This window comes from Hemicordylus capensis, chromosome 2 (genome assembly GCF_027244095.1).
Source record: "Hemicordylus capensis ecotype Gifberg chromosome 2, rHemCap1.1.pri, whole genome shotgun sequence".
NCBI lineage: Eukaryota > Metazoa > Chordata > Lepidosauria > Squamata > Cordylidae > Hemicordylus > Hemicordylus capensis.
The window spans coordinates 244914625-244937225 of NC_069658.1; the positions used below are offsets into that span (position 1 = coordinate 244914625).

The 22601-nt window shown below is 44.6% G+C and overlaps 1 protein-coding gene across 1 annotated transcript in view; it reads right to left on the bottom strand.

Annotated features, from left to right (window-relative positions):
• Nucleotides 1–22170, bottom strand: part of LOC128343916 (zinc finger protein 616-like) — a 49834-nt gene extending 27664 nt beyond the window's left edge. The window contains exons 1-5 of the mRNA XM_053293347.1: nt 22150–22170; nt 14670–14799; nt 11766–11848; nt 11006–11132; nt 9474–10559 (exon numbers count right to left, since the gene is read on the bottom strand). Of these exons, the coding sequence (XP_053149322.1) occupies nt 9474–10559; nt 11006–11132; nt 11766–11848; nt 14670–14721 (1348 nt within the window). The 5' untranslated portion in view covers nt 14722–14799; nt 22150–22170. The remainder of the gene's footprint in view (nt 1–9473; nt 10560–11005; nt 11133–11765; nt 11849–14669; nt 14800–22149) is intronic.
• Nucleotides 22171–22601: the final 431 nt, after the last annotated feature.

The following is a 22601-nucleotide window of genomic DNA, read 5'->3' on the forward strand; positions in this document are numbered from 1 at the left end:
TGAACACAAATACACATGCACATCCCTACTGTCAATATACAAGTCCCATATTCTTACCTTTCTCTGGCACCAGTGCTACTGACTGGGTTGGCTCTCTTTATATAACTATGACTCAGTGAGTAAACCCTTTCCCCTCAAGTGGCCACAAATCAAAAGATCATCTGAAGGGAACAATAGGGGACAAAGAAAAAGAAAATGTAAAGGTTCCAAGTTCAACTGTGTGTAAACAGTCATTTGCTATTCTACACAGTGCATGTTCCATGCCGTACTCGCCTGTACTTGTGTTACAGTCATATTTATTTTCATATTTATTTTTGTACATGTCTTTCTGTTTATTGAGGTGAAACACTCCTACCCCTCTCCTGTACAAAGAACAGGAGGAGAGTTGGTCTTGTGGTAGCAAGCATAAATTTTACCCTTTGCTAAGCAGAGTCTGCCCTCATTTGCATTTGAATGGGAGAGTACATGTGAGCACTGTAAGATATTCCCCCTTGGGGACAGGGCTGTTCTAAGGAGAGCACCTGCATGCTTGCATGCAGAAGGTTCCAAGTTCCCTCTTTGGCATCTCCAAGACAGGGCTAAGAGACTCCTGCCTGTAACCTGGGAGAAGCCGCTGCCAGTCTGTGCAGACAATACTGAGCGAGATAGACCAATGGTCTGACTCAGTATAAGGTGGCTTCCTATGTTCCACTATAAAAATGTGCAAAACAGCCAGTGATTGAGCATTCTTTCCACTCCAAAAAGTTGTGCTTTAAAATGTGCGCCTTCACTTTTGTGTTCAGGAACTCTTTCCAAGAAACATGGCAAGCAGTCCTAATTGTCAAGGACTTGTGAGCTTTCTGGATAAATGAAGAAACATTAGGTATTCATTAAGAGAAGAAGAAGTGGGAAGGAAGTGGGAATGCATGCTTACCAAACCCGTGATGTTGTTGGGGCAGCACAGCACAGTTTTAACTGATTAACACAATCTGGTTTTTCACCCCAAAATAGTTAGGCACAGCACAAGACCAGGGATTTCTTCTCCCTAAACACAGCCAGAGGCGCTCTTACCCCTGGACTTTGGGGCCGAAGTCCAGGGCCTCCATATCCAATGGGGGCCCCCAAATCCTCTCTGTCCTGAGTGGTGTGGTTGCCACGTTGTACCACCGGCCTCTGCTGCACCAGGGAGCAGAGTGTGATTGTGACCTGCTTTAGGGACAGAATGGGGATTGGGGAAATATGTGGGATGGGAATATGTTGTGTGTTGAAATGTTTCTGGTAATGCATATTTGCATAAATATACTTATTTTATATTCTTAATTAATTATTATTATTATTATTATTATTATTAACATTTATATCCCGCTCTTCCTCCAAGGAGACCAGAGCGGTGTACTACATACTTGAGTTTCTCTTTCACAACAACCCTGTGAAGTAGGTTAGGCTGAGAGAGAAGTGACTGGCCCAGAGTCACCCAGCAAGTCTCATGGCTGAATGGGGATTTGAACTCAGGTCTCCCCGGTCCTAGTCCAGCATTCTAACCACTACACCACGCTGGCTCTCTTACATTCTTGTGAGTTAATATGTCAATGTCATAGCTGAATTCTCTATTACAATTCTTAGTTTCTTACAACAAAGCTTTTTTTTTTTTTAAGGGAAACTTCATGGTACGATGGTACGTTCACACACATAGCATGCGCTGCTACAACACACATCTGTACATCTTTCTTGTCTGTGCACACATTTTTTGTTGCCCAGGGTCACATTCAATAACATTTAGAAACGTACACAGAGTGGGAGAAAAATCCTCAGAACTGAGAATTTGACAGCACTATTGCAGAAGAGGGTAATGGTCACTGAGGGAGACTCTGGAAGCAGCAGTGGAGTCTGCTGGGAACTTCTTGGGCAGAGGGAAGAGAAATGGAGACACTTGATCAGGGGCTGGGTTCTAGAGCAGCCTGGACTACTCACTTTGTTGGAAGTGAAGGACTCTGCGCTGGCTCATGCCTCAGTGACAGAGGGGGGACAGACTAGTGAGTCAGAGGGCTAGAGGAGTCAAGGCATTGGTCATTCCTCCTCTCTACTGCTCTGACACTATCCCTTTGGTATGTAGATTGCTACTCTTAGAGACTTACTTACTTCCTGCCACTTCCTCTTCCTTCTTTCCCTTTCTTCTCCCTTGCAACACCCACACCCCTCTCTCCCTGCACCGTGTGTGCAGAGATGCAGAATCCCTCTGCATCCAGCTAGATAGATAGACTAGAGATACTATCTCTCCACTTTCCTATCTAGAATGGAGTTCACTAATAAAGACTCCTTATATTGATTTGAAACTATGAACTGGCTCCAAGTTATTTTACTCTCAGCATACACGCATGCCTAGGCAAACTCCACTGTGCTGTGCCTCTGTGCACTGCTGCAATAGAAGGGTATCTCTTACCAGAGAGAATTCCCAACACACTTGACCTCTCTCATTGTTATCACTCACTTTTGAAGGACTTGGATTTTTGAATTGCACAAATGCTTTTTCAGAACTGCACTTAAAAAAAATTGAACTTCACATTTTGTGTCTCGTTGCGAGTTTTTTGTTTTTTAAAGCCTTGTTTATTAACCCACCCACACACACACACACACACACACAAGGGAGGAGCCAAGCTGATCTTGGGGTAGCAAGCATGAATTGTCCCCTTTGCTAAGCAGGCTCCACCCTGGTTTGTATTTGAATGGGAGACTACAAGTGCCAGCACTGTAAGATATTCCCCTTAGGGAAAGGGGCAGCTCGAGGAAGAGCATCTGCATGCTTGCGTGCAGAAGGCTCCAAGTTCCCTCCCTGGCAGCATCTCCAAGATAGGGCTGAGAAAGACTTCTGCCTGCAACCTTGGAGAAGCCGCTGCTAGTCTGGGTAGACAGTAACAAGCTATAAATGGATGAATTGTCTGACTTGCTATAAGGCAATCTCCTATGTTCCCATCACCATTGTGCAGATGTGTTCAAAGAATATGAGCCGCTGTTTTCCTGGGGCTGCTCTGCAGCACCTAGCCACACCCCTGCTTCTGATGTTGATGCAGGGGGCGTGGCCAGTATCAAAAATGGGGTCGCTCAGCTCCATTTGCCAGGCTTTTTAGCCAGCACTGTGTTCTAGGCTGTCGGGGAGCAACTTTCTCTGTTTCACAAGGCAGAGGCTGGGACACAGGGCTGGCTGAGTAGCACTGAAAAACAAGGCTGAGTGGCCCCATGCTCTATAGTGGCCACGCCCCCTACACAAACATCAAACACAGGGGGTGTGGTTAGGCACACACTAGCATGCATGCCTATTTAAAATAGTCAACCCCTGCAAGCAGGAGCGGAGCGAGGCCTGTGTGCGGCTGCTGCCATGGCTGCCTGGCCCCGCCCCCCACATCTGACATCAGATGTGGGGCCTGGCTAGCCACACCCCTGTGTCTGCCACCAGACGCGGGGGTCATGGTCTCCCTTCCAAATGGGGCCACGCAGCCCCGTTTGGAAAGGAGATTGGCTCGCGCTGCATTGGGCAGTGTGGGCCGGAGCGACTCTCCCAGGGAGAGCAGTTCCGGCCACGCTGCCAATGCAGCACGAGCTGATCTCTCTCCTAAATGGGGCCACGTGGCCCTGTTTGGGAGGGAGATCGATCGGCCCCGCTGCATTGGCAGCGAGACCAGGAGCGGCTCTCCTTGGCTTTAAGGCACTGAGAGTCACTCTGGCTGCACTTCCAATGCAATGTGGGCCAATTTTGGCTCCAAACAGGGCTGCGCGGCCCCGTTTGGGATCGAAATAACATCAGATGTGGGGGGCGTGCCTGGGGCCACACACGCAGTCCCTGATTGGTGGCGGCCTGGGTTCTTTGAACCCATTCGCCCAATGGTGGCTCCGCCCGTGCCTGCCAGGGCCCCCCGGCAGGGGTTTGTACTCCAGCCACTGGCAGCTTCCGATGCCCCTGCACAATGAAAATGCTGTAGCATAATCTCTAAACCTATCAACTTAGCCCTATTCTGCAGATAATTTTACAGTCTACACTTGGCTGCCTTCTACTACAGTGTTGGCCAGACAGTGCAAACGTCAGGGTTCATTCTTGCTGGAGGGTTAGAGTGGCATTCTTCACTCAAGCAATGGGTGCATCTCACAGATGATTCTTTTCTTGGGTCCCTAAGAGTCCCTCTTTTACAGTGTACACTGACTAGTGCAGTGACCTTCCCAACCAATCCAAATTATACTACAGGTCGAGAATCCTTTATCCAGACTGCTTGGGACCAGAGGTGTTCCGGATTTTGGAATATTTTCATAAATGAGATATCTTGGGCATGAAAGGTTACTGGTTTTTTTAAAAAAATGTTTTATTTTAAAGTATATAATCAAATAGCATTGAATTTACTCAAACATGGCATTTTAGGTGGAAATGAAACTCAGATGAAAATAACCTTCCCGCCAAGCTCCTTCCCTCCTTCCCCTCTCTCAGAGCGGCTTGAGGAGCGTGTGAGTGGCAGTGCTTGAGAGGCAGGAAACAAAAGGCAGATAGCAAAGCCTGAGGGGAAGAACTAAAAAGGGAGCTAATGAGCTGAAGAAGCAACAACAGTGAGTTTAGGGGCTGTAAGCAATTGCTCCTGCAAACTGCAAGTCCCGCCCAATCCTGGCCACAACGCTTCCCAGCCTACAGAGCTGCCATAATGTTCTCTCTGTGTGTTGCTGTAGGACCTCTATTCACTCTAAGTCCTTTAGCACTGCACGGCCCAACAACAAGGTAGCCCCAGGAAACGGACAAAGACACCAGCTGGTTTTAGTCAATCAATAATTCATGTTTATTATAGTCAGTTAAACAGCAAGCTAGCTTCTAATTCATACACACACACACACACACACACACACACACACACACACACTCACCTAGCCCCACTCCAAAGATGATCAGTCTTTGAAAGGGGTATTGGAAGAAGCATAGACGCCTCACTTGGGGTGGTGGTGATTCTCAGGGGTCTTCTGGTTTCCTGCCTGACTTATAAAGGGAAGTTTCCACTCTGGTTGGTACATTTGCAGTCCACTTTCATCTCTGTGATTACAAGACGTACTCATCCTGTCTTTCCCAGTTCTTTCTCCTTTACAATGTCTCTGGCAGTCCTCCCTGGATTTCACCGATTCTTCAGGCCCTTGGCTTCTTTCCAAACATTGTCTGTGTTAGAGAGGGAGTGGGGCTAGGGGCATACTTGATGTTGCTCACTCATGCGTTCCTCCATACATACCGTTCGTTCGTAAGCACTACCTAAGCATACTAATTTGTCAATTTGTCAAGATCACATGGCTCATTGGGTTACAGAAAAGAGCTAGTACAAATTGATATATTGTTTCTTATCTTCCAGATTATTGAAAGCTTGCGGTTCAGCCAGTTATTTCAATATTACACATTAATATATTGTTTCTTGTTTCTGCATCTTTATAACTTGTGAGTTAGCCAAGTACGTTATGCATCGCTACTATCACAAAGCTAGCATAATTCTACATTGCGGGCTTTTTGCTGCTTTGTTATACAGTACTGTATATACTCTGTTAGCTGCTGAGTTGGGGCCGGGAATGGTTTGGGGGCTGAAGTTTTTTGTGTGTGAGAGAGGTTGAAGCTACAAGCATATTTTCCCCCCTCTCAGCGTGGTGTCCAGATTTCGGAGCTTTCCAGTTTTCGGGAGTCCAGATAAAGGGTTCCCGGCCTGTATCTCTTTCTTTCCCCCACCCCATCACAGTGCCCATAACATGCTCCATAGCTGATCATGCACCATTTTCATGTCTGCTGCTTGTTCTTCTATTATCAAGTACACTCATACTCTCTCTCTGGTGATGATTGTTCCCTAACATTACTTACATGCTTCCTTAATCTCTAATTATGGCACAAAGTCACCCAAGCATAGAATAGGCTATAATACTTCAAAGCAGAGTAAATACTTCTAATCTGCATTACTAGATTCTGAAGACAGTAGGTGTCATTCTTACTGAGAATTCCTTCATTATTTGAATACTCCTTCTCCTGTTCCCTCAGCTTTGCACTTGTAATGGTTTTTCTATGAGATTTCCAGTCCCAGTTGATACTGGCACAGAACCCAGGTTACTGGTCCTTGCTCCAAAATACGCTCTAGGCTAATTCTGCAAGTTCTAAACACAGCATTGTTCTGACACCCTGTAATGGGAGAAGGGTTCACACATTTTATTTTGGAGAAAAAGGGGTGAAGATGTGGACTTTCCTTGCAGAAAGTCCTAAGCATAATGCATCTCAAGTTTAACTAAATGGGTGGCGGGTGGTGGTGGTGGTGGTGGTCAATGGATATATTGCTCCTCTGGTTCACTTTAAAAGGGAAGGAGGCTGGATGAAATGTACAGTGAATCAAGAATTATTTTTTTTCAAATTCAATTTTTATTGATTTTAACAATAGTAATATTATCATTAACAAATAAACAAAAGTGGACTTCCCGCACACATCTCTTCGTGAATCATCAGCTATAAGATTTACCCTTGCTATTAATGGGGTCTGAAAAAGCTGGGGGGTCTGCAAAAGCTAAGTTAGCATAACCAGCACCATATTCGCTTCTGTACTACCTGCTTTGCAAGCTTGAGGGGAAAACACAGAGACAGAGAAACAGCTTTGTTAGCAGCTTGCAAAAGGTCAAGAGTTCTTGCCATGTATGAGGGGAATTTAATCTTTTGTTTTTCTGTATGCAAAACCGCAACGAGCTACTGTTAAATTGCTGATAGATGAGAAACTAGAAACCGCAAGAGAAGGAACAAGGGGGAAGTGGGTGAGGCCTTTTGACAAGGGGCTTTCATCTGATGATTGATGTAATGTATAGGAAATTAGATAGCTTGTTTAAGGTGACAAATAAGAATGCTTTTAAGGCAGGGGTGGGGGATTTTCATGGAAACAGGGAGGTGGGTGAGTTTGTTTACTGGGGTCTATAAAAACTGCTTGTAGAACTTTCCCGGTGCTCTCCTTTCTCTTGCCTGCGAGCTTGAGAGGAGCCCCAGTCCGCTTTATTTGGCTAAATAAACTGACTGAGAATCTATCTCATTTCCTGCCTCTGTCAATTTGAATTTCTATAAGATACAGAGACAGGAGCCAGCCTACCAGATAGCTGGAAGGCATAAGCCTACAGCCTAACGGCTGACCCCAACACTATAATTATAATTCAAAACATAAATTTAAACCCTTACAAACACAGTTAGTCTACCCAACCTGCAATTTTTACTAAATTTCAAACCCTGCTGTAAAGTCCATAGTAGGAAAATAGTTCTTTAGATACAACAAAAATGGTTTCCAATCTTTAAAACATTCTAAGTTTGGGTTTCTTATCAATGTTGTAAGTTTTGCCATCTCCGCATATTCCAAAATTTTTATCAGCCAATCTTCTTTTGAAGGCAGTTCATTACTCTTCCATTTCTGTGCATAGATTATTCTGGCCGCCGTAGAAGCGTACATTTAAAATGTTAAATTAGTTGTAGAAATTACACCTTGTGTTATTCCCAGCAGGAAGGATTCTGGCTTCTTAGGAAATGTCATTTTAAATATTTTCTTTAATTCGTTATATATCATATCCCAATAGGCTTTAGCCTTCCCACATGTCCACCACATATGAAAAAAGTACCTTCAGAATGTCCACACTTCCAACATTTGTTTGAAACATTTTTATACATTAATGCCAATTTTTTTGGTGTCAGATACCATCTATACATCATTTTATAATAATTTTCTTTTAAAGTACAACATGCAGTAAATTTTAAATCATTTTTCCATAATTTTCCCCAGGCTGCCATTTCTATATTACGCCCCACATCTTGAGCCCACTTTACCATTGTCGTTTTAACCACTTCCTCTCTTGTCTCCTCCAGAAGTAAAAGTTTATACATTTTAGAAACTAATTTTTCATCATTTTCACATAATTCCTTCTCAAATTTCAAAATCTGATCTTCAAATCCAACTTTAAAATCCTTCTTGTATAACTCATTTAACTGATGGTACTGAAACCAATCTCTGACCAAATTTTGTACTTCAGTTAAACTTTTTAACTTACAATCCTTGTCCTGAAAATATAGCAAATCCCTATAGGTACCCCAATGCAGTTGCATATTTACTTCTTTACGTGATAAAGCTTCAATTGGAGATACCCATAACGGAGTTTTAGGTTCCAACCATTTTTATATTTTAGCCACACCCTCATTAAACTCCTTCTCACATAATGGTTCAAAAAATCTCTATGTATTTTACTTTTTTCATACCACAGATATGCATGCCATCCAAACCTTCTATCAAATCCTTCCAAGTCAAGTATTCTAGGGTTTCTTAATGTTATCCATTCTTTTAGCCACGTTAAACAAACAGCATCGAAATACAACCTTAAGTCCAGTAAGGTAAGACCACCTCTTTCCTTTGCATCTGTTAAATTCTTAAAATTAATTCTTGGTCTTTTCCCTTCCCAAACAAACTTAGTTATATCCTTCTGCCATTGCTTAAAACATGTTGAAGTATTGATTATAGGAATAGTCTGAAAGAGAAATAACATTTTAGGCAGGACATTCATTTTCACCACTGAGATTCTTCCCATTAAAGACAAATTCATTTTAGACCATCTTTGTAAATCAATTTTCACTGTATTCCATATTTTAACATAATTATTTGTAAACAACAAAGAATTATTATTTGTTAGCCAGACCCCCAAGTATTTGATTTTCTTCTCCACTTTCAGCTCACTTATTTCAGAGAATCTATCCTTGGACTTCTGATCCATATTTTTAGTCAGAACCTTAGTTTTGGCCTTGTTTATATAAAATCCAGCCAGCTGGCCAAATTGTTGTATTTTTTCCAAGAGTCTTCCAATCTTGTCCATTGGGTTTTCTAAAAAAAGCACAACATCATCCGCAAAGGCTCTCAACTTGTAGTCTTGTTTCCCAATTTTAGGGCCATATATTTTATCATCTTCTCTAATACTTCTACAAAGCACTTCTAGGACCAATATGAAAAGCAATGGGGAAAGTGGACATCCTTGTCTGGTCCCTTTTTGTATTTCACAATTGTCTGATAATTCCCCATTTACAATAATCTTAGCATATTGCTCCGAATAAATTGTCTTAATTGCCCTACTAAAGTTGTTGCCAACACCCATTACATCTAATAATCTCCACATAAATTGCCACGAAACATTATCGAAGGCTTTCTCTGCATCCAGAAAAATCATCGCCATCTGTTTGTCATTATGTTTTTCATAATACTCCAATACATTCAAGACTATGAATCAAGAATTTTCATGAGCAAAACCCTTCTCTGGTCAAATGCACCCCAAAACGGCTCGTGCAAAAATTTAAAAATGAAGTTTTAAATGGGTTTAAGCTATTTTCCTTCACCGTAAATTAATGTGGTTGTATTGCTGGAATTCATTTATGACACAATTCATTGTATTCTTTGACGTGAAGAGACTTTCCCCCCAAGTTTCAGGCTTTTATATTGCCCCACTGTGAATCCTTTGATGAAAAGTGAGGGTTGGGCTTTGACTGAAACTCTTCCCACACTCCAAGCATTTATATGGTTTCTCCCCCGTGTGAATCCTTTGATGAGAAGTAAGGCAGTCAGCTCGATGGAAGCTCTTTCCACACGCCAAGCATTTATATGGTTTCTCCCCAGTGTGAATCCTTTGATGTTTAGCAAGGGAGTCAGCTCGAGTGAAGTTTTTTCCACACTCCAAGCACTGATATGGTTTCTCCCCACTGTGAATTCTTTGATGGGAAATGAGGTGTGAGCTTGAACTGAAACTCTTTCCACAGTCCAAGCATTTATATGGTTTCTCCCCTTTGTGGATTTTGCGATGTGTAGTAAGATTTCCACTTTTGTAAAAGCTCTTTCCACACTCAAAGCATTTGTATGGTTTCACCCCTGTGTGGATTCTTTGATGTATAGTGAGATCTGACCTCTCATAGAAGCCCTTTCCACAGTCCAAACATTTATATGGTTTCTCCCCAGTGTGGGTTCTTTGATGAACAATAAGTTTTCCACCCACACTGAAACTCTTTCCACACTCCAAGCATTTATATGGTTTCTCTCCAGTGTGAGTTCTTTGATGTATAGTAAGTTTTCCTCTCTGAGCAAAGTTCTTACCACACTCCAAACATTCATATGATTTCTCCCTGGTATGGGATCTTTGACGTGTAGTAAAACTTGTTTTCCCTCTAAAGCTCTTTCCACACTCCCTAGCATGGGTTCTTTGGTGTTTTCTAAGATTTCCATTATAGCTGAAGGTCTTCCCACATTCCAAACATTTGTAAGGTTTTTCCTCTGGGTGCATTTTCCATTGAGAGTGAGGGCTTGGATCAAAACGGAAGCTCCTCCTATATGCACAGTACAGAGTTCTCCGGGCTTCCTTTTCTGTTTTTTCTTGGGTGAGAATTTCATGGAAGTCACTGCGCTGAGAAACACAAGATCCATTTCTCCTCTTCTGTATTGCTTCAGTTGTCCTTCTCTGTTGTCCTCTCTTTTTAGATGGGGTACTTTCCAACAATCCTCCGTGGAACTTTCCTTCATTCTCACTCTCCCACCTGTCACTCCCTGGAATGGAGAGAGAAAATTGGTCAGACCCTGGAATAAAAAAGGAGCCTCAGATCAATAAATAAACTCCAGTTACATTTCCCAACAATGGAAGAACCACAAATCCAATCCGCCATTTATTTTTTTTATTTTTTTATTTATCAGATTTATACCCTGCCCAAACTTATGTCTCTGGGCGGCTTTTGTGGAATCGGAAGGGGAAGTCCTAGCTGTGTCCATCTGGGAGCTCATGGCAGCATCAACCCAGGGTTAACTGGTGGCCAACTATTAGGATTTCATCTTCCTTCTGGGTACCACATTGGGCAACCACCTGATTTCCAGGATGGTTCTGGCAAAGCTACAAGAAGATGCAAGTACAAAGCGACATGGGACTAGATCTTTTAGAGGTGGTTCTTTTAAACATTTTAAAAACATGTTTTTGAACCTAGGGAAAGAGGGAGTCTTACTCAGAGAGGCCACAATCCCATAATTCTCCTTCATGACTTCCCTGTGCAGGGTTCTTTGGTCCAGATCCAGCAGAGCCCACTCCTCCTTGCTGAAATACACAGCCACCTCCTCAAAAGTTACCAGAACCTGAAATAACAAGGAAAAGAAACCATTTACTACCTAGCAGATACTATGATGGTTCTTCCCCTCCTAAGCATAATCCAAAAGAGTCATTCAGGTGAGGTGGTGTGAGAAGGGCAGGGGATGTCCCCTTCTAAATTTGGGTAGTCACACCTTCAAAGGCGCCTCCTTACCTAGTTGGCAAGATGCAAGCCTTCAGAGTGGCCTTCACAGTCTTCCTAGCAGACAGCTTTGTCAGCAGCCAGAGGAAGGAGAGAGTCTTCTAACTGCAGGAGCATTTCCAGACAGGGCTTTTAGCTCACATATCCACCAGAATGGAGGGTGTGCATTCATATATCGGCCAGATTTACCCCCAAAGTCCGTGCGACATATCAGAGGGCACTTCATAAACAATTTGGGTTTTTCTCTGCGTATTTAAGCCTAGCCCGATTTATGTTCGGGATAATAAAACCCACTTTTTAAAAAAGGTGAGTATCCTATATACCCCATCTGAGTATCCAATATGCCTCAAACACACAGTAAAGCCTCACAACAAATCCACAGTAAAGTCTGCTGTCTGGGAAAGCTCCAGGGGGATGTTCCAGGGGGATGCTCCAGGGGGATGTGTCCATCCTCATTCCCCAGTGATCCCTCCCCTACCTGATCTGCTTGTAGTGAAGCTCCTTCACCGCCACCAGAAAGAAGAGATGGCTGAGAATGCACTGCCAACCTAAGCCCAGTACCTAAAAGGACACAACAGTGATAAGAAGATGTAGATGAATAAGATATAGAGAGAATCGAGTACAGAACAAAAGGAAACCTCTTGACATTGGCTTTGTTCACAATTCAAAATGTAGATTTGGACATGTATAATCTACAACTGTCAGAACTCACTACATCTTTAAATTGTGGGAGAGGCTGAAGAGAAGTGTCTTCCCACACAAGAGAGAGTCTGAGCACAAAAGCAGGGCAGGGATTTCACATGGCCTCCTCGCTCCATCAAGTATACCAGAAAGGAAAAGGGCAAGAGGTTAAAAGAGGCATGGGACATGGAAAGGCCTCAGTAGGGAGGGGTTGGATATTCCAGCCCACCTGCAGGTCTTCTCCTTTCAGAAAAGGCAGGTAAAGGCTAGAAATGCCAGACAAACTAGAGACTGTGGCAGCAAGGAGGCTCCTTCACCTGAATATCACTCTGGTAAGGGTGAGGGTCACACAACTTAGCAGCCTTTCAGTCACCTGGCCAAATACCTCCTTGCCTCCAGGGACCAGCCTGCTCCTAGCCTTAGGAGTGTGCATGGTTCGGTTTGGGCACAATATAAAAGACCTCCGAACCGGTTCGGAAGTCCGGCGGTCCGGAGGTTCAGAAGGGTGGGGGCATGTAGCTTTAAGGGGAGGTGGTAGTACTTAAACCCCCCGCCCCCCCCCCCCGCCGCTCTTCCCCCTCCGGTGCTGGTGTGTTTAAAAATCTTCTTGGGGTGGCAGAGTTCCTCCCTGCCGCCCCTGCCCCTGTCGTTGTCCTTCAAAGCCTTCAACGGAGTACAGCTAGCGGTGCATATGCGCCCTGTGCGGCGCGCGCGCTCGTCTGCGCCGCTGGCGCACGCGCGCAAGACATACATCACGCAGCGCACGCACCAGCGGCGGAGACGAGTGCGCGCGCCGCGCAGGGCGCATGCATGCCACTAGCTGTACTCCGTTGAAGGCTTTGAAGGACAACGATGGGGGCAGGGGCAGCAGGGAGGAACTCTGCCACCCCAAGAAGATTTTTAAATGCACCAGCGCCGGAGGGGAAAGAACGGTGGGGGGGGGGAAGTACTACCACCCCCCCTTAAAGCTACATGCCCCCCAGTGCCGGACCATGCCTCCGTGGTTCCATGCACATCCCTACCTAGCCGTCCCTTGAGCTCTTTCGACTGCAGAAAACTGGTACAGAGACCAGAAACAATACAGAGAGGGGCACATTTCGGTGATGTAGGTAAAGAGTGACTTCCCTTCAAGTAACCACAGGGGTCCCGCAACAGGGAGCTATTATATGGAGTCCCTCAGGGCTGCATTTTTTCATCAATGCTTTTTAATATTTACACAAAACCGCTGGGTGAGGTCATCAGGAGATATGGTGCAGGGTGTTATCAGTATGCTGATGACACCCAAATCTATTTCTCCTTATCATCATCATCATCATCATCATCATCATCATCATCATCATCAGGAAATGGCATTAACTCCCTAAATGCCTGCCTACAGGCAGTAATGGGCTGGATGAGGGATAACAAATTGAAGCTGAATCCAAGCAAGACGGAGGTGCTCATTGTGGGGGATCGGAATTTAAGGGATGAGATAGATATTCCTGTGCTGGATGGGGTTACACTCCCCCAGAAGGAACAGGTACGCAGCTTGGAAGTGCTCTTGGATCCAGACCTCACCCTGGTATCTCAGGTGGAGGCTATGGCCAGGAGCGCTTTCTATCAGCTTCGGCTGATTCGACAGCTGTGTCCATTCCTTGAAATGAACAATCTCAAAACAGTGGTGCATCAGGTGGTAACCTCCCGGCTTGACTACTGCAATGTGCTCTATGTGGGGCTGCCTTTGTACGTAGTTTGGAAACTTCAGTTAGTCCAAAATGCGGCAGCCAGATTGGTCTCTGCGGCAACCTGGAGAGACCATATTATGCCTGTCTTAAAACAGCTGCACTGGATGCCGATATGTTTGGGCAAATACAAAGTGCTAGTTATTACCTTTAAAGCTCTGAACGGCTTGGGTCCGGGTTACCTTAGAGAGCGCCTTCTTCGGTATGACCCCCATTGCTCGTTGAGGTCATCTGGAGAGGTCTGACTCCGGTTGCCACCGGTACGTCTGGTGGCAACGGAACAGGGCCTTTTCTGTAGCTGCTCCTGGTCTTTGGAATGCACTCCCAGCAGATATCCACAGTTTAGGCTCGCTGTCAGCCTTTAAGAGAGCCCTAAAAACCTATTTATTTGGCCTGGCCTTCCAAGGCTTGTAAAGTGTTGCTGTTTTTCAATGTATTTTAATTGGTTTAAAATAATTTTAATCATTTTTGAATTGGTTTTATATTGTTTTTTGCATTGTTTTAATTGTGGGGTTTATGTCTTTTAAAAGTTGTTGTATACCCCCCAGAGCCTCTGGATGGGGTGATTTATAAATGAAATAAATAAATAAATAAATAACAAGAGAGTGGGTATATTTTCCTCATCCTCTTGCATTGCCAATGCAGAAGACACATCTGATGGGAAATATGCCAGCCTAAGGAAGACACTTTTCCACTAATGATTTATCCTTAACATGAATGTTGTATTTTTGTACAGCTTTATTTTTAAATTCCATAAAGAAAGCATGCCTTTGCACAATCTCTGAGAGTGCAGGTTTGGATGCACAAATTCTTAAACTGCTCAAATGAAAGATTTTTTAAATCTTGCAAGGGGCTAGAGAGAAGCATCTTCCTCAAAAGGGCTCAAGTGACTATCAAAGCAGACCACGGGTGGGGGGGACGGGGGGAGAATGTTTGAGAGAGAGGGAGACCAAGGGGACATACGACACAACCCTCCTTACCCTGCAAGGGGACACCTCCATCCACCTTCTGCAAGTTCCTCCTGGAAAGCATCCACTGCCTGGTGGTGTCCAATGGAGTCTTTTCTGCCTCAGGAAAATCAGGGGCCGCTTCTGAGAACACTCCTTGTATCTGAAAGAGAGGAGAAGTTCTCAGGCAGCGAAAGGGGAGGATGGAGTGTAGAAAGGGAATGGTGCAGGGAAAGACCTGGAAAGGGATTGGGATGGGTGGCCATCCCTTGAGTTATTTCCAAGTTGCTTTCTTGGATGTCTTTTAAGCTATCATATCTCACACTTTCAGCCCTTTACAACTCCCAACAAGAGAGATGGGGGATGAAAAAATGTCCCATCATTTACTTGTCCCATGGAAAACTTTATTTCTAAACATTCACTGGCCAAAATCCAGATTTGCAGCAGAATGGGCAATTTTCACCATCTTGCCTAAACTCTGAAGCTCATAGTGCATCACCTAAATATGTCGCTCAGGAGTATGCAGTCCTCAGGGACATATTTAGTGATGCTCTGGGGGAAAGGGGAAATAAGAAGGAAAAAAACCCATCCCTTCCCCCACTCAGGTGACAATGCAGCGGTAATCTGGAAGTGCACCAGTATGGAATGTGCATGGCTATACACACCCAATGCTAGTCCAGATGCCAATCTATAGTTCATAAAATTCATTAGTAACAATCAGTGGATGCCAATGCCATATTAAGCAAGTTTGGCAAAGTTGCAATTAATGTTTTTCTGGCTAGAACTTCTAGGAAGCGTGAGAGAGAGAGTGAGAGTGTGATATTGTTTTCTTAATAAATCAGTAACTAATTTGAAATGATATCTTTCCATATGAAGCTTCGAATTTGTTTCAGTATAAAATCAAACCCCACTGAGGATTTAAATTGGATTTCCCACCCACACCACACCATATATTTCAGTTCAACTACTCAGCTACTTGAAAAACCTTTGAGGTACAGCATGGAAATGAGATCACAATCTATTTAGGGCATCAGGAACATTTGCACAGCAAAATTTCCAGTGGAAAGAAAATTAATGCCAATTTTATGCAAACTTGCTTGGCAACATTTCGATAAAGTTCTCCAATTCAATTTTTTTCAGAAAATTAACCTCTCTGCCCAGGTTGAGTGGCTCTCTCACTTGTTGTTTCTTGTCCTCTGCCTGGCTCAGGAGGAAACCTTCGGCCAGGGCCACCACCTGGGAGCTGCTCTCCGGCTCACATCCTCTGACCCAGCTCTCCATCTCTGGGGGCAGGAAAGACAGTAGCTGCTCCAGGACCAGCAGGTCCAGGATCTGATTCTTGGCGTGTTGCTTTGGTTTCAGCCACTGATGGCAAAGGCAGTGAAGCTGACTGCAAACCTCACGAGGACCCTCAGCCTCCTGATAGTGCAACTGCCTGAAGCGCGGGAGGGATACATCTGAGCTGGTGGTGTCTTCTCCCAGGATCTTTGGTGCCGCCCTGTCCCAGAATTCCCCATTGATCCCAGCTGGGGTGACATCTGGGCCTTTCCCTGCTCCGGGGCCAGAAGAGCCCTCCTCTCCCATCTTTTATTTGTGCTCAACACAGATTCCAAGAAGGTCGAAAGATCTCCTTGTTCTACACTGGAAGATAAAGGTTTTTTTTAAATTTTGAACACTGCAGATCAGCCTAGACAACTCTGAGCTCAATGGACTAATCATTTGACTCAGAAGGCAGTTTCGTAGCTGATAGGGCTACAGCCAGGGCCCTATGGTAAGGATCAGTCAAATGAATTGTATTCTGCCATAAACAAAAATCAGAGACGCAGTATGTGCTATGACGTACAATTAGAAAACAGTTCATTTTAAAACGTGGCAGTGCAGGAGAAATGAGTTTGAGGAGGATCCATGCTGATTTTGAGGTAGAAAACATTAGAAATGGCTTGCTTATCAAAGTTTAAAGAATGACCAGTGAGCCCAGCAGTTTGACAGATGCTTGTCATTTTATTTCTCACTAGTTTTTTTAAGCCCATTAAAATAACGGGCGGACCCACCACCGCCGCCGCCTCTCCCTTCCCTGCAGCTGGGCCGGACCCGCCGCTACCGCAGTTCCCCTCCCCGCGGCCGGTCTGATCCCACCGCTGCCGCCTTTCCCTTTCCTGCGGTCAGGCCAGACCCGCCGCCGCCGTTTCTCCCCTCCCTGCGGCCGGGCCGGACTAGCCACTGCCGCCTCGGCTTTCCCCGCAGCTGAGCCTGTCCCGCCGCTGCCGCCTCTGCCCTCCCCGTAGTCTGTCCGGTCCCGCCGCCGCCGCCTCCAGCCTTCCCACAGCCGGGCCGGCCATCCGGCCAACATGGCCGCCTGGTGCCTGCGGCCGTTTCTCCCTCGGCCGTTCTGGGCATGCGCTCCGCGCATGCCCAGAACGGCCAAGGGAGACATGGGCGCAGACACCAGAGGACATGGGCGCACACCCAGGCACTTTATTATAGAGGATGGGCTTTTCTGGGGTCGGCCTACATGAGGCTGTTTGAATTGTGTTTCTTGGGAAACTGTTTGTTGTGTAAGGAAAGAGGAATGTGGAGCCACCCAGCGGGCCTGTAGCCAGCTTAAATGTCTGGCAGGGGGCACCACAAAATGCGGGTGGGCCAGGTTATATGGTCTTTTAAAAACAATTTATTTTATATTTTATTGTATTGTATTAATGTATATACCACCTGACTCCAAAGGCTCTAGGCGGTTCACAACAACGAACACAAAAAACCCAAAATATGACAAAGTGTTAAAACAATTTAAAACATGCAAAGATTACTAAAAGCTTGAAGGGTTCTGGGAAAGCCAAGTTAGCATAACCAGCGCCATCTTGCTTCTGTAAGCTGCTTGCAACTATAGGGGACAGATACAGAGAAACAGCCTGCAAGGGCAAAGGAAGGTCAGAGAAGGGCTCCCCCCCCAAGGGGATTTTTGTTTTCTGCGTATGCTAAACCACAAGCAGACAATTAGCTGCTGACAGCTGCTGACAGGTGCAAACTTAGAAACCGCAAGAGAAGGAACAAGGAAATGGGGCGGGGACCTTGCAAAAAGGACAGCCTGACGAGATATGTGATGTATAAAAGAATAGCTTGTTTAAAGTAACCAATAAGACTGCTTTTAAGGGGGGGGGACCTATCTGGAAATAAGGAAGTAGGGTGAGGTTGTTTACTCGTGGCTATATAAACTGAATGTAAAACTTTCTGGGGCGCCTTTTCTCTTGCCAGCGAGCTTGAGAGGAGCCCGGTCCGCTTTGCTCAGCTGAATAAAGTGACTGAAAAAAGAATCTCCTTTCTTGCCTCTGATTGATTGACATAAATAAAACCGGAGACAAGAGTCAGCCTTGCCAGGTTAGCTGGGAGGTGTGGAAAGCTCCCTCCGGGGGACCCCAACAAGCTTGGCTAAAGTAATGTGTCTTAAGGGCTTTTTAAAAGGCTGGTAAATCAGCTGCAGTGGCGCAGCGGGGAAGCAGCTTGCCTAGAGTGCAAGAGGCTGTTAGTTCAAATGCCCGCTGGAGTGCTTCCCAAACTGTGCCTAGTAAATACATTTCCAGTCACCTATATTGGGCAGCAGGGAGGTGCTGAAAAGCACCCTCTGCTTTTATACTGCTCCTATACTGCGCGGGAGGAGGCAATACTGCTCTGCTCCTATACTGCGCGGGAGGAGGCAATGGTCAACCCCTCCTACCAAGAAAATCACATGGAATGTGAACGCTAGGAGTCGACACTGACTCAATGGCACAATTTCAATCTCAATCAAAGATGTTAAACCACAGACATCTAGAGGGAACACATTTCATAGCCCAGGAGCAACCACAGAGAAGGCCCGTTCCCAAGTCACCGCCAGACGAGCTGACGGCATCCAAAGATGTGATGTAATGTGCAGTGGGGCTCAGGCAGAAGAAGGCACTCTCCCATGTAACCCAGTCCTCCTAAGCCATTTAGAGATTTAAAGGTAATTACCAGCACTTTGTATTTGGCCTGGAAACCTATTGGCAGCCGATGCAATTGTTGTAAGACAGGTATAATATGGTCTCTCTGAGATACTCTGGAGACCAAGTTAGCTGCCGCATTTTGGACCAACTGAAGTTTCCATACAAAGGCAGCCCCACATTGCTACAGCACATTGCTGTAGTCAAGCCTAGAAGTTATCAGGGAGGGAGTGCACCATAGTTCTGAGCTCATTATCTTCAAGGAACTGCTGTAAGAAATTAGCTACTTCGGAATTCTCCCTTCACATGTGGGGAATGGAAAACTCAGAAGTCCTCAGAAGTCTAGGTTATTTGCCTTATGCTTAGCTTGCTTTGTTCCCCCAAGACTCATGAAAGCACACAGACAAGAAATAAAAAGTGAACAGTATTTATTCTCACTCAAATCCTGACAGCTTTCAGTAAACAAAAGCAAGAGACAATTCTAAATTCCATCAGTACACCTCAGTCAATTAACAGAGTTTCCCCCCCACACACACCTTATGGTTAGAAACCAAAAGGTTTGTTATTTTTATAATACCTCTTCCTGTTTCTCGCAGTTACACGTTGTGGTTGCTTCTCTGTTTGAACCTCTTGCCTTTCACTCTCCCCTCTTGCACTCCTTCCTCTTCTTCTTTTCAAAGCATTCAACAGCCCCTCTCTTATGCTCAATTGCGGAGTCACCCTCACAACCTTGCTTCCCCACTCTTCCGAACAATGATTGGTCAGAAGAATCCACACCACGGATAACCTATAACCCAATTTGTCACCCCTTTTGGCATATCGACCCATTGGTCAATTCTTGAATGTGCGTAAATGAAACCTACAGAAACTGCATCATAGGTGTTTTGATCGAAACTCATGCAAACATTGTGGTTTTAATTTTAATTTAATTTAATGTCTCCCCACCTACACACACACACACCAGGATTCCTGGGATGGGGGATTCAAATGGAGACTGTGTCGCTGGAGGGAGAGGGGAAGAGTAGGCAGAGGCGCTCTTACCCCTGGATTTTGGGGCCGAAGTCCAGGGCCTCCACAACCCACAGGGCCCCCCAAATCCTCTTTAGGGTGTGGTCACCTTTCTTTCCACTCCTTCTTTCTCTCCTAAAGAATATAGAAGCTAATCATTAATATTTATTAATACTATTTCAGCGTGCGAGCTGGGATGGGAATATCTATTGCAGAACACTGCAGATGTTTGGTTCTGTGCTTGAATTACTTATATTATCTATATCTTTTTTGTCATGGTAGGATTGGTTTTCGCTTCTTTAAACTACATAATTGTTGGACGATCAATTGGTTCATGGGGAGTTTTCCTTGAGAGGTTCAAAGTCCTTTATTGAAGGTTAGATTTAGGATTAGATTTTGCTAGGTTTGTTATTAACAATATTTCTTTCTTTTCACATACATACACATATACATATACAATTACTATTATTGCATCTTTTTTATGTATGGGTTTTTGTGGGGGGTTAATGGATAAGATCTGTTTGTATGGTTTTGTTGGACTCTCAGAGATGTAATTTTTTCTATTTCTACTTATAATACTAATAAAACCATTTTTAAAAAAAGTTCATGTTATATATTTGCAAAGCAGAAGTAGCAAGACAAGCTAATGCCCATTGAGACATGTGCTGAGCAAAAAACATCTTTTTGTCTATTGCCTTGCAGTTTTCAGCCTGTTAGGTAGTAACTTCCCCTCAAGACATCCTCACTCCTTTGCTCCCCCCCCTTCCTTTGCCTCCAGTACATTTTCCCATTTCAGACAAGTCAAGCCAAGGCCTTTTCGGGGTCGTTACTTTATCAGTTTTCACAGTAGATTGTAAGGGGCTCCCTGGTGTCAGGCTGCACCCACATTTTCTTCTTTCGGGTCTCCCTCTGTCATACCTTCTGCTCTCTGCAAATGCTTGTCTATCTCTTCTAGGTTGCCAACTCTGAATGGAGGTATTTCTGGTTATCCACACCCCCCCCCCATATTTTGTCCATAGAATAATATAACTTTAGAGTTGGAGGGAGCTCTAGAGGTCTTCTAGTCCAGCCCCTGCTCAGTACAGGAAATAGTTCCCCCCAATTTCATGTCATTCAACTATCCAGCATGGCCTTCAGAAGCCACCTGGAAAGGGATGCAGTGCAGATTCTTGGAGATTCCAGGTCAGTCCTGGAGAACTGGCAACCCCAGCTCTCCTGCCCCACAGTCTTCACTCAAGCCAATCTGGCAACCAATAATAATAATAATAATAATAATAATAATAATAATAATAATAATAATAATAATTTATTAATTATTAATAATAATAATCAGACATCACCAAGACCTGGCAATGGCTTAAGAATGGCAACTTGAAGAAAGAAACAGAGGGTTTAATACTGGCTGCACAAGAACAGGCACTAAGAACAAATGCAATAAGAGCCAAAGTCGAAAAATCCACCACAAACAGCAAGTGCCGCCTTTGTAAAGAAGCAGATGAAACAGTGGACCACCTAATCAGCTGTTGTAAAAAGATCGCACAGACTGACTACAAACAAAGGCATGACAAGGTAGCAGGGATGATACACTGGAACATCTGCAAAAAATACAAGCTACCTGTAGCCAAACATTGGTGAGACCATAAAATTGAAAAAGTTGAAGAAAATGAAGATGTAAAAATATTATGGGACTTCCGACTATAAACAGACAAACATCTGCCACACAATACACTAGATAGAACTGTAGTCGAGAAGAAAGAAAAACAAGTCAAAATAATCGACATAGCAATACCCGGGGATAGCAGAATAGAAGAAAAAGAAATAGAAAAAAATCACCAAATACAAAGATCTACAAATTGAAATTGAAAGGCTGTGGCAGAAAAAGACCCAAATAATCCCAGTGGTGATTGGCGCCCTGGGTGCAGTTCCAAAAGACCTTGAAGAGCACCTCAACACCATAGGGGCCACAGAAATCACCATCAGCCAATTACAAAAAGCAGCTTTACTGGGAACAGCCTATATTCTGCGACGATATCTATAACAATTGACAATAAAATTCTGGCATCCCAGGTCCTTGGGAAGGACTTGATGTCTGGATAAAACAAACCAGTCAATAACACCTGTCTGACTGTGTAAACAAGAAATAATAATAATAATAATTCAATTTCTATACCGCCCTTCCAAAAATGGCTCAGGGCGGTTTACATAGAGAAATAATAAATAAATAAGATGGATCCCTGTCCCCAAAGGGCTCACAATCTAAAAGAAACATAAGACAGACACCAACAACAGTCACTGGAAGTACTGTGCTGGGGGTGGATAGGGCCAGTTACTCTCTCCCTTCTAAATAAAGAGAATCACCACGGTAAAAGGTGCCTCTTTGCCCAGTTAGCAAGCCCCACCTCCCTTCTTTTGGCAAAGTTTCTTTCTTTATCCAGCCCCGTTTTTTCCAAACTGCAGCCCTCTCCCACACACACCTTCCTTTTAAGTTAGCGCTGCGACTGGAACCCGTTGCTCCCTCCCTGCAGCTCCACTCCCTCGCTAAGGAAACTCACCAGTCCAGACTCCAGATTCCCTTTCCCCACTGAGCGTGCACATGCACCTGAAAAGAGGAACCCTCTGAGCAGAGCACGGAAAGAGACAAGAGCTCACACACGCAGCCTTCACTTCTGGTTCCCATTGGAGCGCCTCCATTTGTGGGTCAGCACGTTAAAATAAGGGCCCTGTTTGCATTACGTGCCCTCCATATTGCTAATGTCGATGCAGAACGTGAAGTTCTGATACAACTTCCATACAACTCTGACCCCGTTGACTGCTAACCGTTCTGTGAAATAATTAATTGATAGAATCGGGAGGGGAAGGCGGAGACACAAAGGAGGAAGCATGAAAGTTCAAGTTCCAAAGACATCAAAGTAAAGTCCGCGGTCGACATCTCCTGCGCAGGATGAGATGATGCTTTTGAGCAACTTCAGGAGCGTAGCAAGGTTGGAGTGAGCCCAGAGACAAG